General features: G+C 36.2%; 1 protein-coding gene across 1 annotated transcript in view; it reads left to right on the top strand.

Moving 5' to 3' along the window:
- The first annotated feature begins 1447 nt into the window (after positions 1-1447).
- Positions 1448-21843, top strand: part of Dlgap5 (DLG associated protein 5) — a 47282-nt gene continuing 26886 nt past the window's right edge. Inside the window, exons 1-10 of the mRNA XM_077800017.1 lie at positions 1448-1515; positions 4434-4639; positions 8541-8734; positions 12157-12219; positions 13083-13167; positions 13254-13376; positions 14260-14330; positions 15934-16208; positions 17587-17714; positions 18082-18208. Of these exons, the coding sequence (XP_077656143.1) occupies positions 4435-4639; positions 8541-8734; positions 12157-12219; positions 13083-13167; positions 13254-13376; positions 14260-14330; positions 15934-16208; positions 17587-17714; positions 18082-18208 (1271 nt within the window). The 5' untranslated portion in view covers positions 1448-1515; position 4434. The remainder of the gene's footprint in view (positions 1516-4433; positions 4640-8540; positions 8735-12156; positions 12220-13082; positions 13168-13253; positions 13377-14259; positions 14331-15933; positions 16209-17586; positions 17715-18081; positions 18209-21843) is intronic.

A 21843-nucleotide genomic window follows, 5' to 3' on the forward strand; every position in this document is an offset into this window, starting at 1 on the left:
GGACAGGAGTCCCCAGTGTTTCTCCTTTGTTAGCAAAGCAATAAAAGGTTCTATTTCCTTTTTCTCAAAACCGGTGTCCTTGTTATTGGATTGGCATGGGGGACAAGGACAGAGCTTTCGGAAACAATTTCAAAACTGGCTATGGTGGGGTACACGTGAAATCCAAACAACTAGGGAGGGTGCGTTCAGATTTTGATTTAGAGGCCAGTTTAGACAACATAGCAAGACCCTTGTCCCCACTAACACAATTAAAAGGAGACATCATTTCGCACCCTCTGGAGGGTTAAAATGAAATACTGACAACCCTAAACGTTAGATAGCACGGGAATAACTGGAGTACCTATAAATCAAAGGCAGGACTTCGGAAAACTGCTCGTTAATTTCTTAGTTAAACCTACCCAGAATGCCCCAAACAAGCTATGCCTAACTTTCCCCAACAGAAATTAAAATGCCCTAAAAAAGAGATATAGCTAAGATCGTAACAACTTCGTTCATTCTAGCCCAAGATCAGAAATAACACAAAGAGGAGAAAGGATAAAGCATTCAATGTAATACTTCTCGGCAATAAAAATTAACTGTTGGCTCCTGCAACAGTACGCATGGATCCTGAAAACTTGCTGAGAGGAAGACTAAGTTTCCTCCTGATGGAATCAGAGGAGGAGTGGAGGGAACTCTGATGAAGGGAATCCTGATTGGCCATTAGATAAACAGCTGTTTACATTTATTAAAGCCCATCAAATTGTGCACTCAAAAAAAAAATGCCTTTCACCATATGTAGATTTCTCCTTAACAAAAAATGGACAGAAAGGAAAAAGTCACTAAAGGATGTACAGAATCTGTGTGGCAGGCCCTTTCTTTCAAATGTTGAAAAGCTGGGCGTGGTGGTGCTCGGAGGCAGGAGGATTTCAAGTTCGAAGTCAGCCTCAGCAACTCAGCGAGACGCTGTCTCCAAAATTTAAAAAGGAGGTGCTGGGTATGCAGCTTAGGAAAAAAGACCCGCTGGGTTCTGTCCCTAGTACCGCAAGTAAATGAAATGTTTTCTGGCTAATAATGTCTTCTGGATTTTTGTGACTAAACAAGGCCGGGAAATTCTGGGAGTTCAGGGCCGTGGGACGAACTCGCCCATTGCATACAGCTGGCTACCAAAATTCCGCCAGAAGACTTGGCTACCGCACCTGACTTCGCTCCCCTACGGCTCCACTCTCCGCCTTCAGCGTGGCGGTTCCGCCTATTTTTCCCGTCACACCCATCTATTGAACCGTCCCTTCGCCTTTCAATCAATTCAAATATCGCACAGAGCGAACCTATCGCAAGATTCGTCGAAGGGAAGAGGCGGGCACTTTCCCGGAAGTGCTGGTTAAAGCCCCTCCAATCAGAGGCTTGGTACGGAAGGTTTGAATTTTGCGCAAGTTCGGATTTTAGCGTTCCTACTTCGGGAGCGACCGACGTTGTCCTGACTCGGAGGACCCTTATACTTTTAGTTTGATTGAAGTTTCGCACTAGAAAGTGCCTCAGGTAGGTGGGTTTTGGAGAGCTGCGGGGAATATCTTGGTCCGCTGCCGGAGACGATCTGAGGAGTGGGACTGTGAGTCTGTCGATCGCCGCTCCGGGGAGGGCTCTCAGGGACCGGGTTGCCTCCCGAAGCTGATGGCACCATCCTCCCAAAGTGTAAATGTTTGTTGCCGTGGTTTATACAGCAGGCAGCGTTTTACCAGTGGGATGTAATTGGCTTTTGAGGTAGCAGAGTGCTCCACGATGCTGGACGTTGAACATTCCAGGAGCTCCTCCCAGATCTTTTGACAACTAAAAACTCCCAGCTGAGAACCTCTGGCACGCCAGACTAACGCATTCTAGACTTTTAAGTTGGAAGAAACTCCAGGCAGCCAAAGAAAATTTAAGATGTGTGTGAAAGGCAGGCTGCCTGACTTGGGATAGACCATCTTTTAGCTGTGTTAATGTGGGAAGTTAATTTACCTTATCTGTACAATGGTAATAATACTAAACTACTTTGTAGGGTTATTGTGACAAATATACCTTTAATGTTAGATAGTCTTTTTGAAAAATATTTTTTTGGTTGTAGGTGGACACAATATGTTTTGTTTATTTATTTATTTTTATGTGATGCTGAGGATAGATCCCAGTGGCTCATGCATGGGAGGCAATTGCTTTACCACTGAGCCACAACCCCAGCCCCTAGATAGTCTTTTAAAGTAACTAATAACAAGTTTTAACTTTTACTATTTAGCACATCACATAATAGTAACAAATCACATATTAGAGGAGACTTCTTCATGAAAAGCATAGCCCATGTCACTTTTCCTGGGCTCTTCAAGGAGAATGTTACTAGTATCCAAGTGGGATGCTAATTATGCTCTTGTAATTGCTTAAAATCGTGTTTTTAGGGGCTGGAATTGTGGCTCAGCAGTAGGGCCTAGCATGGGCGGACTGGTTAGATCCTCAGCCCTACATAAAAATAAACGCATAGTATTGTGTCCATCTACAAAAAAAAAAAAAAATCGTGTTTTTAAGAACTTTCAAGTAGAAATGTGAAGGTTCATGGAGGGCAATGCGCTTGAAGACAGCTTAGAAATGTGCATCTCTTCATCTTTATCTTTTGCTATAACCTTTGGAATAAACCAGTATATGTAAATTAAATGCTTCTCTGAGATCTGTGAGCTGCTTTAGCAAATAACTGCAACCTGAAAACAGGGGTTGTGGAAACACTGATATATAGCTAGTCAGTCAGTAGCACAGGTAAAACAATTTGACATGGGATATGGGGGCAGTCTTGTAGGACTGAGCCCTTAAACTGAAGGATCTGATGTTGTCTTCAGGTAGATAGAATCAGAATTGTATTGAATTAGAGTGCACCCAGCTGGAGTCCCCTGCAAATTGATTGCTTGCCTGACTGACATGAGACATGTATTGAGAGGTCTGGGGACTTAAGCTCAGTAGTAAATTGACAAGCACGAAGCTCTGGGTTCAATCCCCAGCACTACAAAAAACAATAACAGAAACTTAGCAGTACCTTGTGAGAATATGATGGTAGAAAAGGAGTACTTCTATATATTCATGGTGCCCATAACTTTTTAAACCTTCTAATCACAGAGGGGACCTTCTTACCTTCTTTTAAACTGTCAAGACTTTTATTCTGGAGAACAAGTCTTCTCTCTAGCTTTGTAGTTTTCTTGAAATATCAGGTGCATAAGTGACCCCCTTAAACTTTCCACTATCCTTTATTATTCTCATTTGGAGTCACTGTTAGAACTTATGACACTGTCTTTATTGACTTTCTTGTTTTTCTTTAATACATTCTCAAAAAATCTTTCTAAAGAAAAGGGTGTGTACCAATTAAACTATGTGTTTTCTTGCTTGGATAAAAAAAAATGGGGCAAGGGCTGGGATTGTGGCTCAATGGCATAAAAATAAATAAATAAAATGTATTGTGTCCATCTACAACTAAAAAATATATATGCTAAAAAAATAGTGGGGCAAACTGATGTTATCTTTCTGCATCACTGTGGTAATTATTCCTGAAAAACCTTTCTTTTCCCAGTTTAAAAATCCATCTGCCTATTTTTGGACAAGTCTAATAGGCATCTGGTGTGTGTGTGTGTGTGTGTGTGTGTGTGTGTGTGTGTGTGTTGTGTTGTTTTGAAGTGAGAAGAAACACCAGGCTATTCATCACCAGGGTGTTACTGGCAGCATCCCCTAGGGATCCTGCCTGGATCCCCTCTGGCTGGATTCAGTGTCCACTGGCATAAGAGACACACACAAAATGGAAAAAGAAAAAATGAATTTTATGCAGTTTAATCAAACTGGGGAGAAGCAGCTAGAGGAGGTGGTAATAGTGTTGCCTGGTAACACAGGGAAAGTTAAGGAAACTGTTCTATATACAGTCCTGTATGTTCCCTGTTTTCACCTTCACTTGCACGCTTCTATTTCAGTGTTCTTTATGGCAATTCCGGAGCCTCTTGTCTATATTCTAAACTATAGTTTTCCTGGGCTTCACTTCATCTATCAAACAGGTTCCTATTTAGAACTCCAAAATAGGTTGTAGCATCTTGTCTCTTGATAATCTCTTTTCTATTCTTCATTGTCACATAGGTATTCCATTATGCATTTAATAGTTCTATTTCAAATAGCTCTGAAGTGGGAGGGAAGATGAACTGGAATCTTAATTTTTAAAAATATCTAAATGAAAATTCAAAAAAAAAAAAAAGAAAATTCATGTTGGGGGGCTGGGGATGTGGCTCAAGCTGTAGCGCACTCGCCTGACATGGGTGCGGCCCGGGTTTGATCCTCAGCACCACATACAAACAAAGATGTTGTGTCCGCCGATAACTGAAAAATAAATATTAAAAAATTCTCTCTCTCTCTTAAAAAAAAAAAAGAAAATTCATGTTGGTTTCTATTTCTCTTTTCCCTGACAGTATGTCTTCATCACGTTTTGCCAGTCATCACAGAAAGGATTTAAGTACTGAAATGATTAGAACTAAAATTGCTCATAGGAAATCACTGTCTCAAAAAGAAAACAGACATAAGAAATACCAACGAAATAGACACATTGGTTTGAAAGATGTTGAATTAGATGAGACATTGCAAGAGCTTGTTCCAGAAAAGGCCAGTACCAAGCCAAGTAAGTAAAGTTCTGTTGTAGTTAAGTATTTGGGTGGGGGGGAGGTGGGGTGGGGGGAGTACCAGGGATTGAACCCAGGGGCACTTAGCTACTGAGCCACATCCCCAGCCATTTTTGTATATTATTTAGAGACAAGGTCTTGCTGAGGCTGGCTTTGAACTTGTAATCCTCCTGTATCAGCCTCCCCAGCCACTGGGATTACTTGTGTGCCACCATGCCTGGCTTAAGTATTTTTAAGAGTGAATAAAAGTTGATTTAATGCCTGTGAGTAAAACAAAAAGAACAAAACAAAACTGGCCAAAACCAAATTTTTTAAAAATGGTCAAAAGAGTGGAGCTTTGAAATATTCTAAATAACTTGGTGTTTTCTGCAACTAAGTCCTAGCCATTTAAATTAAAGGCCATAAATGTCCCTAGCTAGGCTAAAGCCATTTTTCCTATGGAGGTATGATAGCATTTTATTATCTATATTACCTTGTAGGAAACCTAAAGTTCTTAACTTCTGGAACTTAGATAAGTAATGGCAAGGTTAATAAGAAACATAAAAATAGAATGGGTAAAAAAACCTGTGGAATAACAATAAGAAAACATCACTCCTGGGTATTTATCCTAAAGATTTAAAGTATATGGGTGTGTGTGTGATGTGTGATGTGTGTGTGTGTGTGTGTGTGTGTGTGTGTGTGTGTGTATGTATATATACACATACACGTGTATATATGTGTGTGTGTGTGTGTGTATACATATACCTATGTATATACATATTTCAATATGTGTATATAACAGCACAATTCACAGTAGTCAGATTATAGAACCAACCAATAGGTGTCTGTCAATGAATGAATAGATAAATGAAATATAAGTATACATAATGGAGTTTTATTCAATATGAAGAATGAAATTATCTCATTTGCAGAAAATTGGATAGAACTTGAGCATATGTTAAGTGAAATAAGTCAAACTCAGAAAGTCCAGAATCATGTGTTTCCTTTTCTCTCATGTGGAAGCTAGAGAGTGGGGAATCTCATAAAAATAGAAGAAAGACCAGTATAGTAAAGTAACCAGCGAGAGAGAGGAAGAGAGGGAAAAAGGAGATATACTGGGGAATGATATTGACTATATTAATTTTTGTGCATGTATGAATATGTCACAACACTTTTCATATATAATGTACTAATTAAGATATGGAAAAAAATTAAAGGGTAACTCAAACAGAGCAAGAAAAGAGCAAAGAATTCATCCTGGGGCTGGGGTTGTGGCTCAGCAGTAGAGTGCTGGCCTAGCATGTGCAAGGCCCTGAGTTCGAGCTTCAGCACCACATTTAAAAAAAAAGAAGAAGGTAATGTGTTCAATTACAACTAGAAAATGAATATTTTTTTTTGAGAGAGAGAATTTTTAATATTTATTGTTTTAGTTCTCGGTGGACACAATATCTTTATTTGTATATGGTGCTGAGGATCGAACCCAGGCCGCACGCATGCCAGGCGAGCGCACTACAGCTTGAGCCACATCCCCAGCCCCAGAAAATGAATATTAAAAAAAAAAAAAATCATCCTTACAGTTTGCCCAAAATGATTTTGGGCCATTAGACAAGACAAACTAAAGAAAAGTAATCTCAGGAAAGATAAAAAATGATGAAAATATAGTGTCTTAGAAGGCAAGGGATTTATAGGGAAGGAGGAAGAATAAGAAATGATTTTTCATTTAGCCAGGAGTCATTGGAGATCTATTTTATTGTTTAGGTGGCAGTAAAATAAAGCCAGGGTAAATGGAGAATTTAGAAGAAGATAGTCTTCTTAGAAGTTTTATAGAGAAAGAAAATGAGGTGTCAAGTTGTTTAACTATTAATTACTTCGGATTTTTCAATTTCTAGGACCAGTATGAAACATATAAGACACTTAATTGATTCTGCAAAGGGTAACATTGGCCTAAAACATTTCTTCCAGATATATCATTTTTGTGATTCTGAAGAAAAGTAAGGAAAAAAGAATTGGATAAAAACTGTTGTGGGGTTCTTCTGTTTTTATTTTTAGTGCTGTGTGAAGGTCAGAGGAAATGAGCTAGTAGTCTGGGGGAGAGAGAAAAGAATACCATCCCTTTGGAATTGAAAGGAAATGAAAATATGGGCATAGAATGATATGGGAAGACCTTGAAAGAACCATTTTTTTGTCTGAGAATAAGTAAAAAGTGGACTGGCTATTTGCAAAGTTACAAAATACTTAGGAATAATTTTTTTTTTTTTTTTTTTTAAGAGAGAGAGAATTTTTTTTTTAATATTTATTTTTTAGTTCTCGGCGGACACAACATCTTTGTTGGTATGTGGTGCTGAGGATCGAACCCGGGCTGCACGCATGCCAGGCGAGCGCACTACCACTTGAGCCACATCCCCAGCCCCAGGAATAATTTTTTAAAGGGTGTGGTAAAATTAAGAGTTCAATTTTAGCCATGTTAAATTTGTGATGCCTATTAGACATGTAAGAGGAGATGATGAAAAGGTAATTAAATACACAAGATGAGTTAGGGGGAAAGTCTGAATTAGAGATATAACTAATAACTTCAGCAACTCCTGAATTTATATGGTAGTTGAAATTGTAAGGCTGGATATGATTATCCAGAGGTGTGAGTGGAAAAAGGAGAGAAAAGTATTGGACACTTCAACATTTAGGGGGCAAGGACATGAGGAAACAAGCAAAGAACTGAGGAGTAGCACCAAATGAAGTTAAACCCTTAGATATAATTTCTAGTTTATAGGAAAGCATGGAGAAGCTGATGTGGTAGTGTACTATACTGACAAGGCTGAGGCTGGAAGGTCTCATGTTTGAAATCACCTGGGCAATGTAGCAAGATCATGCCTTAAAATAAGTAAAAAGAGCTTAGGATATAGCTCATTAATGAAGCGCTTGCATAGCATGTGCAAGACCCTGTGTTCAATCCCCAGTACTGTAAAATAAAATTAAATACATAAATGAAAAAAAATGGAGGCTAGAGGAGTTAGTAAAAAAATCCAAGAAAGCAAATATGGTATACAAATATAGAGTGTATGACATTCAATACTGTGGGTCTTTAGAAGATTATCTTATAAGTTAATTAATTTAAAATTGAAGTAATAACTCTGGACACTTTGGTACATGCCTAAAATCCCAGCAACTAGGGAGGCTGAGGCAAGAGGATGGAAAGTTCCAAGATCAGCTTTAGCAATGTAGCAAGACTCTGTCTCAAAATAAAAGAAGGGCAGAAGGGCTAGGGATATAGCTCAGTGGAAAGCACCAGGGGTTCAAAACAAAACACATGCCTGGTACATATAGCAAACCATTAATATTTGAACAAGTAAAGGCACACACAGGAATACTAATTTTGAAAAGACTTGGGGTTAAAATAACTTTTAGTTAGAGCCACAGTCTGGCTGGGCACAAATAACCTAGCCGCCTTGAGGCACTTGTAGGTTCAAACAGGAACTACTTTATTGCCGAACTCTCACCAGCACTCCACATGCTGTCCCCGGGAACTCTCTCTGCCCTCAACAGGGCTCCAGGAGAACTCAGAACTCAAAAGTAGCAGAGCCCAAGGCAGCAGGAGCCACCCTATTTCCTGACATCAGGGGTCCATATACAACTGAATACACAGCCTGCTCCAATCCAGCATCATCCAGTCACAGCAATTATACACAGCTTAACTTAATTATCATCTTAATGGCTCGCTGGTGTCACCTCTCAACCACTCCTTCTGGCGCCATCCCAACTCTGCTGTGGCTCTCAACAAGTTAGAATATTAAGGAATAAATTATTAGAAGCTTATTAGAAGCGTTTCTTAGAAGCAGTTAGACAAAATGATTTTTAAACATTTTCTGTAACTTTTTTATTTGAAATGTTTTATATATTGTGTTTTGATTTTTTTTTCGTGCTTAGAGTCATTGAAAACTGTCCTAAGTGAAGAAAGAAAACAAATGCTTCAAAAATACAAAGAAGAAAAGCAACTTCAAAAATTAAAAGAACAGAGAGAGAAAGCTAAACGAGGAATATTTAAAATGGGTCTTTATAGACCTGAAGCACCTTCCTTTCTTTTATCAAATCAGAATGCTATGAAAACTGAGCCAAAAAAGGTAAATTAATGATCTTGATAAAGAAGAATAGTTCCTTTTATCTGGAACTTTCTTTAAGAAACAAAATGACCAATGCCTTTTCTTTTAGTCCTTTTATAAATTTAATTGATTAACTAATTGGTAGAAGGTGGGAATGTAAAAGGTCCGGGCGGAGCGTCGGAGGGAGAAACCACACAAGAGACTGGCTTCATGCAATTGCAGAAGGGGATTTATTGGGGATCCATTCCAGCGCGCTGGGGCTCCGTGCTCACTCAAGAAGAGAGAGCAGCCCAGAGCCCAGAGCAGAGGTCAAGCAGAGCTTAAGTACACTTTTTGGAGAAGGCGTGGGGGGGGGGGGTTGGGGGGTTTGCATACATCAGAACAAATCATCAATGAGGCGCGGGAAAATTGAACAACAACTCTGAGACAGGATTAGTACATTCATTGGCGGGAACAGTCTGGGCAGGGGTGATTGGTCACTCCTAAGTGGGGTACACATTTAAACTGATTGGTTTTGTGGCCTGGATGCTTACATGCCAAGCTACTTGGAGCCCTTAGCTATTGAACAACCAGGGAATCAATGGAAATATTTACTGGGCAGTTCCAGTATTGTCCTAACAACTACAGAGATTACAGGTTGGGGGGGTGGGTAGCAGAAGAATTTTAACAATACCTGTTCTTTTACTTTTTAGACCAGGCCTTGCAATTTAGAAGCTTTACAATGCCCAGTCTTTTACACTTTAACTCAGGCTTTTGCAGCTTAGAATCAGCTTAGAAATTTTACCTTTACAGGAATGACATAACAGTAACTCAGAAGAATGAAAATCAGGCTTCTTGGGGTGCAGCAACTCAAAGTGTTGAGACAGAAGGATTGCAAGTTGAAGACTAGCCTCAGCATCTTAGTGAGACACTGTCTCAAAATAAATAAAAGGGATATGGATATGGTTCAATGGTAGAACACCCTGGGTTCAAACCCCAGCACCACAAACAAAAAGAAAAAAAAAAAAGAAAATCAGATTCCTTGATATATAAATGGAGAGAGGATAGACTAGGAAATCTGGTTCAGCCAGGCCAAACAATACTGTGCCAAAGGATTTGGCATTTATCTTGTAAGTAAGTTATGGAAAGTCAGGGGAGATTTATAAATGAGGTAGGGCCATCATCAAGTTAATAATTCAGAAAGTCTACCCTGGCCTTAAAAATTACAGTCTAGAAAGGAAAGCGTTTATGGATAAGAAGATAATTTGTGAGACTATTACAGCAGAATCGATGGTATAAGTTGTCTGGGGCAGTGGGTTTAAAAGGGAAACTGGTGTAAGATATATTTGACAGGACTGGTGGCCAAGTAAATGATAAGGGTTGAAGGAATTAATAAAGAGTCAGAGACAGATGATTCTGGAATTATTAGTTTCAACAAATGTACAAATTATGCCATACTGCCAAAGAGATGAGGAAGACAAAAGTAACAAGTTTACATGGGTACACGTTTGTGAACTTTTTTTTTAACTTATTTGGGCCACCTATATAGACAGTTGGGAATAAAAATTTTGAAAACAGAATGGAGATTGGTGCTAAGATATGGACTTAGGATATAACATTGAGGATATGGATGTGGTTTAACTATAGGATTAAATGAAATCCTTTCAATAAAGATATATAAAATTATTATTTTTTTTTAAAGAGTACCCTCAGGTGAGCAGAAGTCAAACACCAGGGTAAAAAGACTTGTGAGGGTGGCAGGAAAACTAAAATAGGATAGAAGATAGAGGAGGCCGTTGGATTTTTTTATTTTTGAGACAGGGTCTCACCAAGATACTGAGGCTGGTCTTAAACTTGGCAGTCCTTCTGTCTCAACTCTTTGAGTTGCTGCACCCCAGGAAAACTTTAATTCTTCTGACCTACTGGCTGTTCTAAAAGTATATAACACAGATCTCATTTTAAATAATGTGTTTCCAAGATGTCATTGTATATGAGTTCCAAATTTAAATAAGAATGGAATGATATAAAGACCTAAAATATTGCCTACTTTTCTGGGCCTTGTGAATCTCATTGATTCACTTGGCAGATCTTTGATTATTTACTCTGTATATAGCATGATCTTAGAACAAAAAGGAAGAGACTAAAATTAATGGCTGTAGTTCAAGTTGGAAAGATAAAGCTAAATCTATTCTTTGTATGTTAGAGGAGGGAGAGATTATTTCTATTTGCAAGAACATCAAAGACCTCTTGGAAGGGGTTATATTTAAGGTGGCTTTCTCAGAATATGTAGGATGTCAGTCATTGGTCCAAATTGTAAATAACTATTTAAATAAAGTTATAGGTAGAGGGGAAAAAGAGACCCATCACTGTGTTAAATAGAAAAATTCACTAGTAGCTAGCCCTATTTTGTATTTTATTTAGAGATAGTCTCACTGAGTTGCTTAGTGTCCTGCTTTTGCTGAGACTGGCTTTGAACTCACAATCCTCCTGCCTCAGCCTCTCGAGCCTCTGGCATTACATGCATGCGCCACCATGTCCAGCAATCCTATTTCTATAGCACTAAGTTTTTACTGAGATTTGGAGATACAAAATGGCATCTCATCTAGAGAAATCTATAATTATGCTTCTTAAAAGAATTTTAGAGTTGACAAATAACTTACTACCCTAGTCTTTCTCCTGTTAGATTTTTTTCTTCAAGATATGAAAGCAAAATTATTAAAACTAAAAAAGTTTTAATAATTTAAGTGGAAAATTTTTTAAGTTTTTTATTTCCTTTTTTTCCTTTTTGCTGGTATTCATTTATCTCTTTTTTTCCTTTTTGGAATGGGGATTGAACCCAGGGCTTTGAGAATGTAAGGCAAGTGCTTTGAGCCACATTCCAGCCCTGAGAATCTCTTTTTATAAACAGAAAATGAAAGATCCTAATACTCAAGTCTGCTTATTACCCTCTTCCCAAATATGTCTAACTTATCATATTAATGAGGATTCTAGTACAGGGAAAATATGATTTGAAGTTTCTTTTCCCTAATGGAGAAATATGAGTAAGTTTTGAAGCTATTAAATTTAAATCCAGTAGGGCACGGTGGCGCACACCTATAATCCCAGCGACTGAGGAGGCTAAGGCAGGAGGATCGCCAAGTTCAAAGCTAGTCTTAGCAACTTAGTGAGGCCCTGTCTCTAAATAAAATTATAAAAAGGGCTGGGGTCTAAGTGGTTAAGCACCCCTGTGTTCAATCTCTGGTAACAAAAAATTAAAAAATAACTTAAATCCAGCCAGAACCAGAAGAAAGGTAGGAATTTTTAGTAAGTATCTTTTGGCCATAAATAATTGAAGATAAAATTTAATACTAAACTGGGAATTTTGTTTCATAATGAGACATGAAAGTAAGCTTTTGCCAATTCATTTTATGTTTGTTTGTTTGTTTGTTTGTTTTTTAAACTGGATTTTCATTTGACTGTTAAAGGCTATTCCATATTCTGGACGGATTACAAGATCAAAGGCCAAAGACCAAATTGAACAAACTAAGGTACAATTGGTAATAGAGCCATACCAAACTTTGTGTTGCCATCTTTGTTTACTGAACTCGTATTATATATTCCAAGTTACCTGCATGAAATGTAAATAGCTGAAAACATGTGCTATGAAAAGCACATAGCAGATGAGTATTATGGTTTCTAAGAAAATGGAGTGGTCCAAGAGGGATAGTATGACTTTTATCTGGTCAGAAAGCTAAGTTTTCATGTGTTTGGTAGATTTTGGGTCACTACCACAATCCTAGCACTTTTCTAGTCTATGGGATACATAAAGAACAAAATTCTGGCTTCATGGAACTTACATATCAGACTGGCAATTTAAAAATTTATATATATATATATATATATATATATATATATATATATATATAAATAAAATGATTATAAGTATTATGGAGGAAATTTTAGAAGAAGGGAGTTAGGGAATACCAGAAGTATGTGTTGGGTAGAATTTTGATTGGGGCAATCAGGGAGAGCCCAACTGAAATGGTGGCATTTTGAGTGGGGTCTTTAAGGAAGTGAATCATGGGAAAGGGTTCTCTATCCGAAAGAAGAGTTTTCTAGGCAAAATTCAAGGCTCTCAAAATGAAAGTATTCCTGTTGAGTTCAAGGACCATCAGGTGGTTATAATTAGCTGTGTTGTCATTGCTTAATTCTAGGACTCTAAAAAAAGGATATAAGGAAATATTTATAATTGAAAACTTTTCTTCCTTTCATTTTATTTAGGTTAATAGATTTTTTTGCTGGGTAATTTGTAATTGTCAGGATTCAATTGAGGGGTCATTTTACAATTTAAAATTGTCATAGTTTGATTCATTATGCAGTTAAATCACATAGTACCTAATTTCTTAAATAGATTGAGAATGGGATTGATGTTCGAGCCATCCGACCTGTTCAAAAACAAATTGCAGAAAAGAAAGTATTGGACAAAGAGAAAAAAGGTAGGAATATTAACAATTACTGGTGTTATCACAGTAATAACTTATTAATACAAAGAACATTTGATTAGATTATGTTCCCCTTGCAGTTGTGCGGCCTGTTATGCCCACATCAGTGAGAATGACCCGATCTGCTACTCAAACACCAACGCAGATTGTAAGAACAGTCTCAACTAACACTACAAGAAAGCCTGTCACAAGAGCCACTAATGGTAAGAACTATTTTTTGATCAGTGACTTAACCAGAATGTTTTGTCCCTTGAGGTTATTATTGGGTTTAAATTTTAAAACCAGCATGTACTTTTTGAGTAGGAAAGAGAGAAATGGAAAATTCAATTGGGAAAGCAGAGTCTGTGTCCTGACATTCAGTTAGCACACAGCGAGAGCTGGAATGTTGAAGCACCTGAGTTAGAATAATCAGTGCTCTGAAGTGAATACTTAATGGCCTAGATAAATCCCACTTTATCCATTTGTTGAAATACAATGTAGATGCTGTTAAAGTATATTTAATGACATGGTTAATGATACACTAAGTGGGCAAAGAAAAAAACAGGTTAGGGCTGTGGATATAGCTCAGTTGGTAGAGTGCTTGCCTCAAATGCACAAGACCCTAGGTTTGGTCCCCAGGCCCCCCCCACCATCCCCCACCCAAAAAGCATGGGGAAAAAAACAGATGAAACTCTGAACAGTAGTGTCACTACTCTGAAAAATAATATATGAACATGTGGACATAGGAAAAATTGAATAACATGCTAAAGTGTCAATTCAGTAATGGAATCTTGAGTGATTCATTTATTTTTGGTGGTGGTTCTTGGTGTTTTTCTTTGTTACCTGTCTATAAAATGCATTTTTTATTCAGAGGAAAAAGTAAAAGATAAAACACATTTGTTTTGTTTTGAAACAGATGGCCTGTGTTTGGCAGGAAATTTCATTTATTTTTATTTCTTTTTATCATGTGACTTTTAATCATAAAAAATCCATCAAGACATGCATTTGTATTGTCACCTTTTTTTCTCTTTCCCAGATTACCTTAGTAGCTTTAATATAGCATTTTTTATCAGCCAAAATTTATATCTAAATTCATTTTTATTGTAGATAATGAACCTGAAAAAAAGGAACCAAATAAAGGAAGACCTGTGAAAAAGACAGAAACAAAACCTGACAAGGTAGAGAATAAACATCTGTTTATCTCTAGATGCTCTGAAAATCTCTTGCTACTTTCATAAAGTTGAAATTACACATATAGAGCTGCTTCAAGAGGTTAACTTACATGTGTGTTAAAGCCTCTTGAACCATAAAGAATTATGAGAATTTACTATTGTTGTTTTTTCAGGTGTCTTATTCTCAGAGCTTTATAGGTAAAGGAAATATAATTTGGTTAACCAAAAGATTATGGAAAAAATAATAAAAACAGCTGAAAAGCCATTATATGAGAATTAGCTAAGAGATAAGTTGGAGAAAGGTGAAATGTATTTACTTTGTATTCAATTAGACCTGAGTTTATTTATTGTCTCTGCTTCTAATTAGCTGCATATCTTTGGGAAAGTTATACAATTTGAGTTTGTTTTTCCATCTCTAACATAGAATACCTACATAGTCCAGTTTTAAGAATTAAATAAGCTAAAATTTCTGATGGTATCTAGCATAGAGTTTAATAAATTGATAATAAAAAAAGAGGCATATGGCTGTGTGGCACAAGTCTGTAATCCCATTAGCTCAGGAGGCTGATGCAGAAGGATTGCAAATTCAGGGTCAGCCTCAGCAATTTTGCAAGGTCCTAATAAGCAACTTAAAATAAAAAATTTAAATGGGACGTGGAATGTAGCTTAGTGGTAAATTGCCCCTGGGTTAAATTCCCAGTACCCTCTCCACAAAAAGAGGCATTATTATTTTTTTAAATTTTTTTATTAATTAGTTTTTTTTAAAAGGCACTATAGAGGGCTTAATCTCTTGGTTTATAATCCATTTTACAATTCCATCTTTAAAAAAAATGTTTTGTTCAAGAATAAGAAATCTGTTTATATTCTTACTAAAAATCACATGTAGATATTTTAAGAAAAGCACTATGGGATGAATCTTTATAATCTTTCTAGCTCTTCCCTTGGATTTATTTTCCCCTTAAAGATTTATCACAAGTTTTTACTTTCATTGACGCTCCACCCTTCAGGGTAATGTTACCACTTAAATGTTTGTCCAGGTTGAAATACCTTATTTTGAGTTCAGATCTCATTAAAAATCACAAGAATTCCCAGAAACTTAGAAACCTAAAACTTATGTTTAAAAATATGTTTGATATTTTATATGGTATAGCTTACTGTGTCATATTGAAAAGTATTGTTCTTATCAAGAGGTTACTTACATCTAAGATTAGTTTTAAAAAGAATTTGGTCCTTAATAGCAGTCATCTAATACTAAATTTCTGATTCTCAAACTAATTGTGATTATCCACGTAATTTAAGTAAAAAGTGTATTTGTTAGTTGAGTAATTTTTTCCATCTTCAACTTTCATATATATTTTATTTTCTTGTAATGCCTACAGAGTGTTATATGCTCTTTTAATAAGAATTGTTTCTCTCTCTTCCAGGATCATAGGGGTTTAATGTAGCTGGTCCTCTAATTCCCTATATATATTTTAATTGTATTTTTTTCCTTTCAAATTATATATACGGGACATAGAGCTCAATTGTCACATTTTTCAATCCTGTAAAAATTGGTTGAATGTATCCCAGGAAGAGAAATTCTCATTCTGTTCCATTTACTTCTATCTAGGTTGTTTCTTTTAAACTTGATAATGAAGAAAATACTTTGGATTCACAAACCAGTGCAACAAATAGAATGGATCCAGATAAAATATTATCAAAAATGGAAAACTTACCTAAGAAAAATCCTGCAAAAACCAGAGCAAAAATTTCCTTTGCACCTAATGATTTTATGTTTCATCCCCTGGATGGTTTGAAGACCTATCAAGTTACACTCATGACTCCCACAAGTGCCGATGCTTTCTTGACACCCAGTTATACCTGGAACCCTTTAAAATCAGAAGGGTAAGAATATAAATCTTAAAGAAAAAAACATATATATATATATAAACACACTTGTAAAATCTTAATGAAACCTTTGCCTAGAGGGGTGGTAACAAATGCCTTTTTTAGATTTGGCCTATGTTTTCCTATATTATTTAAGTTAGTGAAATATGCTAATTATAAATGATGAGGATGTGTTTTTTTATAGACATTATTCAAGGTTGAGGTTGTAGCTCAGTGGTAGAGAGCTTGCCTAGTATGGCACTGGGTTTGATCCTCAGCACCACATAAAAATAAATAAATAAAATAAAGGTATTGTGTCCATCTACAACTAAAAAGAAAACAAAAGGGCTGGGGTTGTGGCTCAGTGGTAGAGTACTCACCTAGAATGCACAAGGCACCGGATTCGATCCTCAACACCACATAAATGTAAAATAAAGATATTGTATCCACCTAAAGCTTAAGAATAAATATTAAAAAAAAAACAATATTACTTAGAAGGGTAAAAATAATGCTTTGGTAAATTTAGCATTTCCTATGCATTTTTATTATTTTTACTCTTCAATTTGTAGGTTTCATTTACTCTTAATAAGTGACTTAATTATAACACTTAAAAATTTGTATTTATACAGAGAAATACAGATCTCTCTCAATATATGTTTGTACATATATGTAAACACAGAATATATATATACATACACACACACACACACACACACACACACACACACACATACACATACACATCCTGCCAGTACTGGGATTGAACCCAAGATCTTGTAACATGCTAAGAAAGTGCTCTACCAGTGCGCTACATTTTCAGGTCTTTTTATTTTATTTTGAGACATGGTTTCACCAAGTTGCCCAGGCTGGCCTTGAACTTGAGATCCTCTTTCCTGAGCCTCCCAAGTAACTGGGATTGTAGGCATGTGCTATCACTCCCAATAGAACAGAAGTAAATTTTTTTACAAGAGGAAAACTGCCATAATTCAGATTTTTTGTTTGTTTTGTTTTTAATGCAAGTTTCTTTAAAATATTACCTCTAAAAAAATTAATTGCAAAGTTTGGGGGGATCAGTTAGACTCCTTTTAAAAGAAAAGGTAACATTGTTTGGCAGCAAATGTACTAGAAACTACTCAACAGCATTGAAGACTATTAAATGCTTATCTTCTATTAAGAGATCTTCAGAGTCTTTGAATATCATTAGAATTTATACAGAAGGACATTCCCATTATATGTACTTAAGTTTTTTTTTCCCTCCAGGATAAATTTACTTTTTAAAAATGGGAACATTGTTATTTGACTCCCAGGTTTTAAAAAACAAATAGAATTCTGAAATCCCTTAATAAGATACATGGAGTTAATGTTTCACAAAGTATATTTTTGCTGTTGTTTTTAGTGATAAGACTCAAGAAGCAACAAATGAAATCTTGACCCCAAAATGTAAAACTTACTCTACCAAGACAGTACAGCAAAATTCAAATAAATTACAGTGTCCTCTGGGTTCTCTAACAGTTTCAAATCAAGGTATAGTATTTAACTAAATTTTTACTTACTTTTTTAGATTATGATTTATCAGCTTTGTTTAGAGTTCATTTCTTTCGTATAGCTCAGAGATATGACCTCAGGTTCCAAAAGTAAATAAATAAAAGGGAGAGTATGAATGAAGACGTTTGGAGAGAAAGTTATAATAAAAATACAGACAGGAAGTAAATGTAAATTTGAAGAGATGAAAAATCTCTTGAGTACCACATTAGAGGATAGGTGAATGAAACAATTGAGGCAGAAATAATATTCAACATTGAAAAAAATTGAAATTTTTAAAAAATGCCTTTTTGTGTTATTTTAAGAATTGCTATTTTGAAATTTGTATAATATTTTCTTTAATTTTTAGAACATAGCATAAATCAAAATGAAGCTACTACTAAGAATTCAAATGGCCATTCAATTAAAGATGTCCCATCACTTGAATTAAATGAAGGTCAAAAGTCTCAGCCAACACACGATGTACCTTATTTCAGGTTTGTCTCTTTGTTCATTTACTGGCTGGGGTTGTGGCTCAGCGGAAGAATGCTTGCCTAGCACATGCGAGGCACTGGGTTCAATCCTCAGCATCACATAAAAATAAATAAATAAAATAAAGATATTGTGTCCAACAGTAACTAAAAATTTTTTAAAAAAATATCTAATCATTTAAAACTCAAATATTTAGTTTTATGTATATTTAACATAGTATGTTAGTGGGGTGAATTTTACATATTTTTTACATTCTAATTATTTTTTCAATAGCTAGTATATTCATTTGGTTGCTAGTTCAAAGGGTAGGCAGTGCAAAGGGTATAAGTGAAACGATCCTTTCCAGTGCTATCTCCCAACCTCATAATTTGAACCTCCATGGAAGTGGGTATCATTCATTCCTTGTGAAAACTTCCAGAGATAGATAATGCATATGTAGACAAATATAGAATTTTTTTCTTTAAATTATGAGCAGTAGTGTATAATACAAACTATCCCATTTTCATTTAATGTTAAATGTTGAAGACATTCCATTTTAGTACTTAAAAGAGCTTTCATACCTTGTGTGTATGCACATACAGATTTGTGTATTCTTTTTTGGGGGAGGTTACTGTGGATTGAACTCAGGCACACTTGACCACTGAGCCATATCCCCAGCCCTATTTTGTATTTTATTTAGAGACAGGGTCTCACAGAGTGCTTAGTACCTTGTTGTTTATGAGGCTGGCTTTGAACTTGCAACCCTTTTGTCTCAGCCTCCTGAGCCTCTGGGATTATAGGCGTGCACCATTACACCTGGCTGGGTTTGTGTTGTAATGATTGCATAGTATCTAATTGTGTGGATATACCACAAGTTATTTAATAGGACCCTGTTGTTAAGCATTAACATTGGGTTTTGTTTGTCATTATTATAGTCAGGGCTACAAAGAACAACCTACATGCTTTTTTATTCACATATGCAAATAATGACCTCAATTTCTAGTCCCTTAAGTAAGATTAATTAGAGTTTCTGGGGGTTTTTTTGTTTTTTTTTTCACTTTTTCCAATATCTAACTAGCATTTTTTTTAGTTTTGCCAATCATGTAGATGAGAAATTTTATCATTTTAATATTTATTTGTTTTATTATATTTTGTGTGTATTTGAGAGCCACTTCAATTATTATTTTTTTTAATTTTAGCAAGGGCTTTATTGGATGTATGACAGAGCTGAAATCAAAATAACTGTGTTAATATTCCACAAATGGTGCATTGTAAAGAGAGGAAGATAAACTTTATTTTCTTTTTATTTATTTTATTTTTTTTTTATTTTATTGGTTGTTCAAAACATTACAAAGATTGCAGAATCACATTGGTTACACATCCACATTTTTACATAATGCCATATTAGTAACTGTTTTATTCTGCTACCTTTCCTATCCTCTACTATCCCCCTTCCCCTCCCCTCCCATCTTCTCTCTCTACCCCATCTACTGTAATTCATTTCTCTCCTTGTTTTTTCCCCCCATTCCCCTCACAACCTCTTATATGTTATTTTATATAACATTGAGTGTCTCCTTCCATTTCCATGCAATTTCCCTTTTCTCTCCCTTTCCCTCCCACCTCATGTCTCTGTTTAATGTTAATCTTTTCCTCCTGCTCTTCCTCCCTGCTCTGTTCTTAGTTGCTCTCATTATATCAAAGAAGACATTTGGCATTTGTTTTTTAGGGATTGGCTAGCTTCACTTAGCATAATCTGCTCTAGTGCCATCCATTTCCCTGCAAATTCCATGATTTTATCATTTTTTAGTGCTGCGTAGTACTCCATTGTGTATAAATGCCACATTTTTTTTATCCATTCATCTATTGAAGGGCATCTGGGTTGGTTCCACAGTCTAGCTATTGTGAATTGTGCTGCTCTGAACATCGATCTGGCAGTATCCCTGTAGTACACTCTTTTAAGGTCTTCAGGGAATAGTCCGAGAAGGGCAATAGCTGGGTCAAATGGTGGTTCCATTCCCAGCTTTCCCAGGAATCTCCATACTGCTTTCCAAATTGGCCACACCAATTTGCAGTCCCACCAGCAATGTACAAGTGTACCCTTTTCCCCACATCCTCGCCAGCACTTGTTGTTTGACTTCATAGTGGCTGCCAATCTTACTGGAGTGAGATGGTATCTTAGGGTGGTTTTGATTTGCATTTCTCTGACTGCTAGAGATGGTGAGCATTTTTTCATGTACTTGTTGATTGATTGTATGTCCTCCTCTGAGAAGTGTCTGTTCAGGTCTTTGGCCCATTTGTTGATTGGGTTATTTGTTTTCTTATTGTTTAATTTTTTGAGTTCTTTGTATACTCTGGATATTAGGGCTCTATCTGAAGTGTGAGGAGTAAAAATTTGTTCCCATGATGTAGGCTCCCTGTTTACCTCTCTTATTGTTTCTCTTGCTGAGAAAAAACTTTTTAGGTTAAGTAAGTCCCATTTGCTGATTCTTGTTATTAACTCTTGTGCTATGGGTGTCCTATTAAGGAATTTGGAACCCGACCCCACAATATGTAGATTGGAGCCAACCTTTTCTTCTATCAGACGCATAGTCTCTGATTTGATATCAAGGTCCTTGATCCATTTTGAGTTAACTTTTGTGCATGGCGAGAGAAGGGGATTCAGTTTCATTTTGTTGCATATGGATTTCCAGTATTCCCAGCACCATTTGTTGAAGATGCTATCCTTCCTCCATTGCATGCTTTTAGCCCCTTTATCGAATATAAGATAGTTGTAATTTTGTGGATTGGTTTCTGTGTCCTCTATTCCATACCATTGGTCCACCCGCCTATTTTGGTACCAGTACCATGCTGTTTTTGTTACTATTGCTCTGTAGCACAGTTTGAAATCTGGTATCGGTACACCTCCTGATTCACACTTCCTGCTTAGAATTGCTTTTGCTATTCTTGGTCTTTTATTTTTCCATATGAATTTCATGATTGCTTTATCTATTTCTATAAGAAATGCCGTTGGGATTTTCATTGGCATTGCATTGACCCTATAGAGAACTTTTGGTAATATCGCCATTTTGATGATGTTAGTTCTGCCTATCCATGAACAGGGTATATTTTTCCATCTTCTAAGATCTTCTTCTATTTCTCTCTTTAGGGTTCTGTAGTTTTCATTGTATAAATCTTTCACCTTTCTTGTTAGGTTGATTCCCAAGTATTTTATTTTTTTTTTTGAGGATATTGTGAATGTGTGGTTTTCCTCATTTCTAGTTCAGAAGATTTGTCCCTGATATACAGGAATGCCTATGATTTATGCGTGTTGATTTTATATCCTGCCACTTTGTTGAATTCATTTATTACCTCTAATAGTTTCTTTGTAGACCCTTTTGTGTCTTCTAGGTATAGGATCATATCATTCGCAAATAGTGATAATTTAAGTTCTTTTCCTATCTTAATGCCTTTAATTTCTTTTGTCTAATTGCTCTGGCCAGTATTTCGAGAACTATATTGAATAGAAGTGGTGAGAGAGGGCATCCCTGTCTTGTTCCAGATTTTAGAGGGAATGCCTTCAGTTTTTCTCCATTTAGAATGATGCTAGCCTGAGGCTTAGCATATATAGCTTTTATAATGTTGAGGTAAGTTCCTGTTATCCCTAGTTTTTCTAATGTTTTGA

Source organism: Urocitellus parryii, chromosome 6, assembly GCF_045843805.1.
Source record: "Urocitellus parryii isolate mUroPar1 chromosome 6, mUroPar1.hap1, whole genome shotgun sequence".
Lineage (NCBI taxonomy): Eukaryota > Metazoa > Chordata > Mammalia > Rodentia > Sciuridae > Urocitellus > Urocitellus parryii.